This window comes from Bidens hawaiensis, unplaced genomic scaffold (genome assembly GCF_021521415.1).
Source record: "Bidens hawaiensis isolate Kalapana, Puna unplaced genomic scaffold, B.hawaiensis_p1.1 tig00023987_1, whole genome shotgun sequence".
NCBI classification, from domain to species: domain Eukaryota; kingdom Viridiplantae; phylum Streptophyta; class Magnoliopsida; order Asterales; family Asteraceae; genus Bidens; species Bidens hawaiensis.
In genome coordinates, this window is record NW_027493770.1 from 89294 (window position 1) to 100400 (window position 11107).

General features: G+C 44.7%; 1 protein-coding gene across 1 annotated transcript; it reads left to right on the forward strand.

Moving 5' to 3' along the window:
- Nucleotides 1–7226: 7226 nt before the first annotated feature.
- LOC143568419 (F-box/LRR-repeat protein At3g26922-like) lies at nucleotides 7227–8551 on the forward strand. The gene is made up of 3 exons (XM_077054580.1): nucleotides 7227–8120; nucleotides 8246–8437; nucleotides 8522–8551. The coding sequence occupies exons 1-3, from the start codon at nucleotides 7227–7229 to the stop codon at nucleotides 8549–8551; spliced, it is 1116 nt and encodes a 371-aa protein (XP_076910695.1).
- The last annotated feature ends 2556 nt before the right edge of the window (nucleotides 8552–11107 follow it).

Consider the following 11107-nt stretch of genomic DNA (forward strand, 5'->3'; position numbering starts at 1 on the left):
ACCCCTTCATCATGGATAACTCCAATAATGGAGTTCTTGAAGGAGGGAAAGGTACCGGACGATCGCGCACAGGCGAGGAAGATAAGACACAAGTCGCAGAACTATGAACTGCTTGATGGTACATTATATCGACGCTCTTATCTTGGACCGCTCATGAAATGCCTAGATGCTGAGGAAGCAAGCTATGTGATCAGAGAGATACACGAAGGAATCTGTGGAATACATGCTGGCCCGCGCATGGTGGTTGCCTAGGCAATGAGCGCAGGTTACTATTGGCCAGGCATGTACTTGGACGCGTTAAAAGAGATCCAAAAATGCAAAGCGTGTCAGAGCTATGCGCCAAACACCATGCGACCAAAGAACAACTTGATTCCGGTGACCTCCGCATGGCCTTTCCACAAATGGGCAATCGATATTGTGGGTCCCCTACCGCAAGCGCAAGGGCGAGTAAAATTTTTGGTAGTGGCAGTAGACTATTTCACAAAATGGGTTGAAGCCAAGCCACTAGCAAAAATCACAGCCGAGGCGATGAAGCAATTTATTTGGAGCCACATCATATGCCGTTTTGGCCTGCCCATGGAAATTGTGAGCGACAATGGCAAACAATTCACCGACAGGAAGATATCCAGCTGGCTCAAGGAATTGCGCATCAACCAAATCTTCACTTCAGTATACCACCCTCAGGGGAATGGCCAAGTGGAGCGCGCGAACCAAAGCTTGTTAATGGGCTGAAGAAAAGGTTAGAGGGAGAATCCCATTCATGGGTCGAGGAGCTACCTAATGTCCTGTGGGCGCACAGGACATTAAGCAAAACCAGCAATGGCGAATCCCCGTTCAGCCTAACCTATGGAACGGAGGCTATGATTCCAGCAGAAATTGGATGCCCATCCCATAGAGTGCTCATGATGAGTAAGATTGATAACGAGCGGGAAAGAAGGTTGGATCTCAACTTACTTGAAGGGCGCAGAGAAGCGGCTATCATCAGTGAAGCCAAATACAAGAAAAAACTAGAAAAGTATTACAATCAGCACGTGAAAGAATGCCACTTCAAGAAGAATGATTTTGTTCTTCGAAACAATGAAGCTAGCCGCGCGATAACCCCGGGAAAGATGTCCCCCAATTGGGAGGGACCTTATCAAGTCTCGGAAGAATTGGGAAAAGGCGCATACGCTTTAAAAGATTTGAATGGAAAGAAGATCCCGCGCGCATGGAACGCAGCACAGCTTAGAAAATGTTTCATGTAAAAATTGTCAAGTTTGTAATCAAGGCTTTTTAAGCCATTATGAATAATGATACGCGCTATCTTCTCTTAATGTGTGTTCTATTACATTTTGCATACATGTTTCACACTTCCCTTTATTAATTTTGAGCAATATGACAACATTGTATTGACATCAAAACAAAAATAAAACGAAGTAAAACATACATGCGCGAGCTTCAAGCTCAAACGCGTTAAGGAGTTTTAACTCTAAAACGTCAGGGCCTTAGCCCAATAATATGAGCCTTAGCTCAGGGCCTTAGCCCAATAATACGAGCCTTAGCTCAAATCACTCACAAGATCCATCCTACATGCTGCGCAGCTAGACCATAAAAATACCTAAGCACAACTAAGGCAAAGCACATGCCAAAACATAGTTGTTAAGGTCTCAGGTCGAGGTCGCGCATGGAATTGTAATGGATATCAGAGTAACACATACTGACACGTAAAGGCTAAAAAACTCATAATTCCCTATAATAAATGCGCGATAACGTCGCGCAAAAGAGGAATAATGAAACGCCAAGGCACGTGTCAACATAGTCAGGATATTGCAAAATCACTTAAAATATGACAAGGATTAAGTAAAATAATTTCCTTACAACCTTGTTCTTATTTCAACGTGCAAGCATATATTATATTCAACAAGCAAACATGCAATATAAAGAGATGAATGGGGAATGCGCAAGATGCGAATAAGGGAAAAACAAAATTTCATTCCAAAACATAGAAGGTTACAAATTTACAAAATGATGAGATACAAACTGCAAATAAAAAAAAAACATGAAGGGCTTCTCAAGTCTCTATGTCGACGTCAGCCTCTTCATCGCCCTCATCATTACCTCCCTCAGCATCTGGCGCAGCCCGCTCCTCGTTATCTCCAAACTTGCCATATTCAAGCTGTTCATCTTGAATGGAGTCGTCTTCTATCACAATAGTGTCAGGAGCGGGTCCTTTGGCCACGCCAGAGCCGCTAGCAGAGGCAGCATTGCCCGCGCCATCATCGCCGCCACCAGCCCCTTCACACTCGTCAAGTAATTTCTTTAGAGCGCCGAGATCGGGCTGATCAGCAAGCAAGGCCATCTGCAAAGCATAAGGAAAAGTGTGAGTACAAAAAGACTAGGAAAATAAGTCAAAGTAAACTCATTAAGGTTAAAATACCTGCTCAAGGATGGGAATGGGAGTATTCAAATACTTCTCCCCCACCTCGGCCATGTCCGCGCAGACAACGTCGAGCTGATAAGGGTAGTCGGATGGGTTCTTCTTCAGCATGCTATATTCACAGCCATCCTTAAACCCTTCAGCTCGACCCACCAAGCGCGATGCAGCGTTCCAATCCATCACAAGGGTCTGAAACTCGTCTGAGTATTTCATCGCATAAGCGCAACGAGTCATACCCTGTGAGACTAGCCATTGGCGATCCTGCGCGAGGGAAGAAACTGACGTCTCAAGAGCAGGAATCTGAGAGTTTAACAACTCAACAGTTTCCTTGGTCTGTTTCAGCTCCTCTCTGTCGGACGCTGCTGCCACCAAGGCCTCTTTCCTTTCCGCTCGCACAACATCGAGCGCTTCTTGGCTAGACGCGGCCGTCGCCAGGGCTTCATCCTTCTCTGCCCGCGCGGCCTCAAGCTCCTTCTTCAGGCGCGCAACCTCACTCTCTAATGAAGATTTGTCAGTGATAGACTGCACAAGCGCTTGGTCACGCGCCTCTGCATCCAGCTCCAAGTCGCGCACTCGCCGCGCATACTTGGCCGCGTCCGCCTCTGCTGCCTGCAGCTTCTCCCGCGCAGCCTGCAGCTCATGCTCGTGCTTCACGAAGGCAGCGTTGGCACTTGCTCGGTTCTCGCTGAGTTCTGCTTGGAGTTTCTCAGCTCTCTCTCGAGCGTCAGAAAGATTCCAAGCAGATACCTTAGCCTCTTGCTTGGCCTCCGCAAGAGCATCACGCACCTTTACATAATCATAGCGAAGCTCTTGGGAGGCAGCAAAGAACGCTGACCCAGCGAAAAGATGGTCGTTGAGCAAGTCCACGCGGGCGCGCTCCTCCTGAAACCTCCTTTCAGCTGGAGGCACGGAGTGAGCCCAGAAGTCTTCACACACCCCCATGGACTGAAATGAGCTATTCTCAGTAATATTCCATCACGGGCGGTATATGTGATCGGCTTCCTGCAAACACAAAGCAACGTTCTAGTCATCTAAACACTAATATGAAAGTCCGCGCAGCGGAGCAAAACGAACTTATACCTGCGGGGAGCAAGCAGAAAAGTCAGCGCCAGCCCCATGAAGAAGACTGCGCCACGAAATCTCGTGGCGCTACAGGGCTTGCGAGGCCGCCATCGGAGTCTTCAAAATGGGCCTCCTCATCTTCCTCTGTAACAGGCCTTTTCTCCTGCGACCTGGAAAAATCAAAACCAGTCTCGCGAGGAGGGCTGCGCGCAGGAGGAGGTGAGGGAGGTCTCGACGCCGCAAGATCAGCGCGTAAAACAGCCTCCTGCTCCTTAGTAATCCCAATGAGGGGAGATTCAGTGCTTGCAGGAGCAGGAGCAGACCAACGGCGCTGGCGCCGGCGCCAGCAGTACCGCCAGCAGCTTGTGTGCCAGCTATAATGCCTATGAAAAAACCAACAAAGAGAAATGATTCAAGACTTGATCTAAAAAGAAAAAAGTCAGAAAATAAAAGCGCAATATATACCTTGGCGCACCGCCGTTCGCGAGTTAAACATCGCCATGAAGTCCATTTTCCCCCTTTTTGAGGGCAAAACAGAGAACTTCAAAGCAACCGTCGGCGCAGCCTCGGTACCTTGTTGCGCCTGAGGTTGATCCACCAAGGTCGCCGACTCTACAAACATTTGAGTGAGCAAAGATTCATTAATAACTCTATCGGAATCACGCTCATAAAACCATAAAGTATAAACAAAGTATACCTGTTGAAGAGGAAACAGCAGGCGCAGCGCCGCTTCTCTTTTCCGCCGCGCGAAGAGAGGAGGTGGCGGCACCATACCTCGTGTGGACAGGAGGATTGCCCACACCTTGAGGCAAAGAAGACAATGAAACCTTGGAGGTAAACCCCTTGGTTTTCTTAAGTCCCTTCGCCTGAGTAGGAGGATCCTGAACAACAGGGGCATCATTCTTCTTCTGTTTTTTACTGGCCCCTGCGCCAGTTTTCCCTTTAGCTTTACGCTTGAGTTGTGGCACCTCAGCTTCCTCCTCCACCTCTTCTTCCGCGAGCTCCAGCTCATAGTTCTCGAGCGCATCTACAATACGTGCAACAGAAATGTTAACCAAATTTGGTATTCTAAAGGCATAAGCATAAGTACAAAGGCCTACCAGGCGCATAGCTGTCAAAGCAAAATCCCAAATCAACAGGGATGAACATATCAGCGAAGCGATCGGGGAAGCGAACTTCCCCAGCGCCCAGCGCGACAGAGCCACCCTCCATATGCTCATCATAGGCGGCGTGGACGTACTCCTTGCTTACTGCATAAAACAAGACAAATGATATCAGCAAAACGAATTATATTTGCGCAGAAATAATGCAATGAGCTAATAACTCACATAATCCATCAACTTGGATAACAGGCTCAGTCACGCTGTCGGCCCACCTCCTGCTCATGCCAACCCCCACCAGCGCCTCCTCGCAAATATTCTTGGCGGGGGATGGTTCAGCAGTCAACTTATTAACCCATGCGCCAGTTGGGTTCTTAAGAACATTCACATCCGCGGGCGTAGAAGTGATCGCGCGCATGGTCATGCGGATGGGAATCACACCAGCCTTAATATAGAAAAATTTCTCAGACCAGTCATGAAGGCTCTTGAAGGAAACAGTGCAGCACTTGACCTTCTGACTGCGAGGAACGAATGAGAACCAAGAATCTTGGATTTTTGGCTTATAAAAAAATTGAAAGCGCCGAGGGGTTGGCTCCTCGAGCTGAGCTTTGCACATGAACTCAAAATGAGTCATGCGCACAAGTCCAAAAGGATGGACTTGGGATATGTGAATCCCATGAAATTTAAGCAGCGCACCCATAAACCTTGTCATCGGGAGACGAAGGTTGCAGTGAGTGAAAAAATGGCAGTATAAGGAGATATAGCCGGTGGGCGGATCTGCCGCCGTTTGCCCGGCCGCCGGGAGCATACAGCCGTACTCAGGGAGAAAACCCTGAGAGGCGATGAGACTGTCGAAATCAGACTGTCTCAACTTGCAGGGAATCTCATCCCACCTCTTCACTGTCTTGCCCTTCCCCGCCTCCTCCGACGAGGCCTCAGCAGCCTGTTTTCCCTTGCCGGTCTTCTTCAAAGTGGACATGACTAATGATTTTACACGGCGTCTGCTGGGGGAGATTGTGGCGTCTGGGTTATCAGACATACAACTGTGAATCAAACAGAGGTTACTTCAAGAACGGAAATCTGGAAGCAAAAGACAAGCTCTTAATCGGAATAAAAATGGAAGGAAAGAAAAAGCTCTGAAATAACAATGAAGATGAAGAATAACAACTCAAAAGGCTTGCTTTTATAGGCCCAGGAGAGAGAGAAACAGGTACTGATCAGAGTTCACGCGCCCCCACTCGCAGGTGCAGGCCAACGCGAGCGCGACACGTGTTCCTGACACTGTGTGAGGGGACATAAAAGGGAACGAAACAGGTACTGATCAGAGTTCACACGCCCCCACTCGCAGGTGCAGGCCAACGCGAGCGCGACACGTGTTCCTGACACTGTGTGAGGGGACATGAAAGGCAACTGTAGCACCTCGAGCACACGAAAAGTCTGACACGTCTCCATCTCTGACGCATGTCAGCACCAACCAACCGCGTACATGGACGATTCATTTCAACCACAAGGATAGAATTTCGCGCAACGATGAGAAATAAAAAAGGAAAAAACAAAACCCTATTAAAAGAGAACTATTAAGTCTAATATCTATCTTACCTCGCTTGGGCGAGACAAGACACACATTAGACTGGGGGGGCTTGAAGAGGTATGTACCCGCCTTAACATCGAGCGGGGCGGGTCAACCCACAAGATATAGACAAGAGGCTTGAAATCAAGATATCATGAAGGCACAAAGCCAAAACCTATGCGCACGGTGCATATCACATATGCTCACGCATCACATATGCTCACGCATATCATATATGCTCACGCATCACATATGCTCACGCGTATCACATGCTCGCGCACCATATATGCTCACGCATATCACATCTGCGCGTGGCGCATATCGCATGCTCATGCATCATATATGCTCACGCATATCACATCTACGCGTGGCGCATATTACATATGCTTGCGCATATCACATCTGCGCATGAAACATCTGCGCGTGAGAATAAAGAGAAGACTTCGCGCATCCTCAGGATAGGCGCATATCACACGTGCACATAATCAACCTCGTCCTTATCCAAATCAGGATAAGGACAACCTTGATTGTGTTCGTCAGACAACCTTCCAGAAGGTATCCTTTAAGGAATAAGAATATGCTGATGTTGACAGCTGCCAATGAAAGGTGGACAACTCAGCAAAACCCATGTGCTACCACGTGATTGCACATGGGTCAGGTAAAATGCCTGGGTCAGAGAATAATCAATGAAAAAGCACCAGGTGTCCTAAGGACACGTGGCGCAAAGCAATAGGAGGAGGCCAAAAAGGCCCTAATGGGATCTGAGCCCAATCATTGGAAACCCTAACACTATAAATACCACACCACCTCCACAAGGGGAGGTAAGCAAGAAAATACATTCCAATTCCTTACTCACTCTCAGATTATTATTATCTTCTCATACAATCTCTTATTCTCACACCGGAGGGTTACCCCAAAGAGGACCCCTCTGTCCCTTTCTGAGGGGTAAGTTCACGGTGCTGCTCGTTTTGTAGGTGGAAGAACTCATACTCCGGAGAACCATCGGTGAAATAGCATACTCATATCCGAGGAAAGTTGATCGTCTACCAGTGAGCCGATCCACGTTTCTTCACTAAGCATGTTGCCCCTTGATCTTATACATAAAATCCTCTCTTTTACTAGCATTAAATCAGTTATCCAAACCAGTGCTTTGTCTTCTAGATGGAGGTCTATCTGGACTTCAATGCCATATCTCAACCTCTCAACTGGTGACGTTCCTCGCTTCTCCGAACTTATTAACCATGTTCTGTCCGCCCGCAATGATCAAATAGATATTTATTCAGTCGACCTATGTTTTGTTCTGGGGACGTTTAATGACGCCTTGCTCAAAAGACTTCTTGAATATGCATTCTCTCACAATGTCCAACGACTAACCGTTACATGCTTGTTCGGTGAGAAGATTGATTTACCTCTTTCTCAGCTCTTTTGTTCGCAGTCCCTTAGATATCTCAGCTTGACTGGGTCTGATACCGGCTTCCTTGATGCATATTCCATTGTTCTTGCGTCAACTTTGGAGCTCCCGGCTCTAACAACATTGCATCTTGATTACGTCACGTTTTATGAGGACAATGGTGTTGGTCCTTTCTCCAAGTGTGTAAACTTAAAGAATCTCACTCTAAGTCACTTTATGGTATTGAAATCACGCAGTTTAACTCTTTGTCATCCTCGAATTTCTAATCTCATACTTGAGAATGGACATTGGACTCTGGATGCTGTCAATGTGGATGCACCTCAACTCAAGAGTCTTACTATAAGCTATTGCCGTGGCATGCATCAGATTACTGCATCCAACCTGGCCTCCTTGCTCTTTGATGGTTCATGTCTTTTGAAGTTCTCGACAGATTTGCCTTCTTTGGAGAAGGTGGGTCTTTGCATTCGTTCTCCAGACGTGTGGAGGCCTTATAAAATCGCTCGTCTGCTTCATCAACTCCGCAATGCCAAATTTCTTAAGCTTAATCTGGAGTTCCTTGAGGTATTTTGGTGCTAGTTTAAAATTTCATGACGGAAAATGCTCTCTTAATCCTACAAATAAAAACGATCTAGAAAAAAAAATTATGTTTTTTGTGAATTTTAACAAGCATGTTTCTGTTTGTGCAGCCTCTTATTTCATGCATGGAGCGAATTTCACCTCAACCTTCTCCGTTTTGTAACCTGAAGAGTTTAAAGGTTTATCCAGATTACGTACCCTTGGATGATGAAACACATGAGAGAGTAAATTTGTCTACTAAAGTCATAAACTATTTGCTTGATGGTTCTCCAGGTGCCACCTTCACATTGATCTCATATGAGGTAGTATGTCATATCTGTTTTAACACGATATATTTGACATGTGAATGGTTTCGTGGAGATTTTAAAATCTTCAATAAATTCTAGGAAATCAGGGAAAAGAAGCAGAAGGCTTGAGCTTTAGCGAATGCTGCAGCAGCACAGAAGCTTATGGTAGATTTACAGGTGATGTTAGAACAGGAGAAAGCTAACATTGAGACTCATAGAGATCAACCAGTGGAGGCAGATGCACATGATCAAGGGAAGTCACCATTGGAGAAGGTGCAGCTGCACTTTGAGAGGAAAATGGAACAGATGAAGAGGTATTGGGAAGATGTTGGAGTACAGACTGATCGAGGGAGAAGAAGGACTTCTTACATTATCTCTCGGTTGCGTGACATTGAAGATGTACTATTACTCAGAGACCTCCCTAATTCAAAGACAGAGGAGTTGCAAGCATGTTTTTCCTCTCTTTGTGCAGAGGTTGACACTGTGGTGAAGAAAATATTGCATCATACGAAAATCCCACAAATCCATTTTAGTGACTGCTTTAATGATCTTGCTGCAACATCTATTTCGTCGTCTTAGCAAGTTGTAAGTTTTTGATTTTTCAGAAGTGCTAAAAAGGCCAAACGCTCGTGTCTTGTTTTCTGGTTTTCTTATCCTCAAGGACTTAAACTATCATGCAGAATTTCAGCCATTTTGATGTTGTTTTCTACTGTTTATAGTGAGGATATACTAAGTCAATGCAAACTACTAGACAGCACGGAATACTTTATGGTACGCAACATGTTTGTCGCAGCACGGTATGGACCGCCTAAACCGGGTGACAACCAACATCAGCTGTCACCGGAAGTCATAAACCTTCAATGAATGACATACCAAACGGCCTTCAGTTTAGGTTTGTGGCCTTTTTGCGTTTTTTTTTTCTCCCTCTCGGGCTAGAACCAGTTACACCAGCAATGATTGTTAGATGAGTAATTTAAGGTTTCCAAGATGGAGTGCAAGGCACTGCCATCAAAAGATTCTGTATCATCAAGCAACTAGATGAAACTATTAAGATTATTTTAGAAATCAACTAATTTGAACCCAACTCTATTATTTTTAAACTATTTTTCATAACAGCACAAATTAGATTGGCACAAATTAGCTTCATAACAACCGTTAACCTGAACAACCGATAACGGTCCAACCAAGGGTTTTTTTTTAAGTCTTTTGTTCGGTCTCGGTTTGCTCTGGTTCTGTGTCAATGAACAGACCTAATAATTGCTACTTATAAAAATTTGCAGACAATTATTTGCAAACTTCAGCATTTTGAGGTTTAATACACTTTATACTATAGTAATGGTTTTCTAGGGCTGAGCACGGTTTGGCTTTTAGGCGAAACCGAAACTGAAACCGAAGTCATCGGTTTTTTGAATATACTATTCGGTTTCGGTTTTTCGATTATTTTTTGTTACCTTTCGGTTATAGTCGGGTTTTTATTTGAAAGGTTGCATCCAAATCTACGTGAGAATAAATTTTTATATGTTCAATAGAGCTGCTATGTCATATATGCCTTACTTGTAAACAATTTGTAACCAAATGAACCTTCTCCATGGAAACCCCGTACATAGTAATCATCTACAAACACATGTCCTTTTAAATGATCGAATTCTTCATCTCTTCGAAACTTATTTTGGTTGCCCCATCCAAGTTCTCTCTTGTTCTTCTATACAACTTGATCAAACTGATGAAATGAGAAGACATAGTTTTGGTTTTAAAACATAAGTGCACAAATTAGTATATTATATTATTTGGAGTGTATTTGGTATTTTTATAACTTTTATTTGATATAATAAACGAATTATAAATGTTACTAGGTTTATATGAGAAAAACAAATTTAAAGCATGTATTGCTTATATTTAATGTTCATTGGTCTGGATAAGTGCTTTATATTATGCAGTAACAAATATGGATTATTGTTATTACTAACGAAATGAAAAGCTTAAATATATAATGAGAAACAAACTTATTACTTACATTACATGAATTGTATCCTGAATTGTAAAGTGAATCCAAGAAGCTTTAGAAGATTAAGAAGATTCTATGAGAAAAAAGAAAACGGTTTATCATAATTAGGGAAAAGTTGAAGAAATGAAGAAACTTGGAAAAAGAATTAACAATTCGGTTAAGTTTGTCACTTAGACCATCCTCTATGGTGAGGGGCTTCAAAGCCTCTCCACCATGACACGTCAGTGCCACGTAATCATCGGGGGGCATCGAAGCCCCAACCAAAGGCGCTCCGATATGGTTTAATGACCCAAAGGCGCCCCTATATATATATATATATGTGTGTGTGTGTGTGTGAGAGGGGGGCTTCAACCGCGCCGGCTGTTGGAACAATCCCACCCTCGTCGCCCTTGGTTCATCCGCGCCCCACGGCGGTGTTTGGTGCCCACGTCGCCCAAAAAATCCCCCGAAGGGCACCCCATAGCGTTGGGTCTTATTGGGTCAAACTTGACTTCTGGTTGAACTGGGATAGTAAAAGGATCATTTGTACATAAACATAAAGGGTATTTCGGTCATTGTGAACGCCTATTTGCGGGAACCTTTTTGAGTCAATGCTTCTAAACAGGCATTTTACCGCTACTGTAACTAGGTGAATTATACTCCCAAATTTGTTTGGTTCATGAGTTTCTGATAAGATTTTT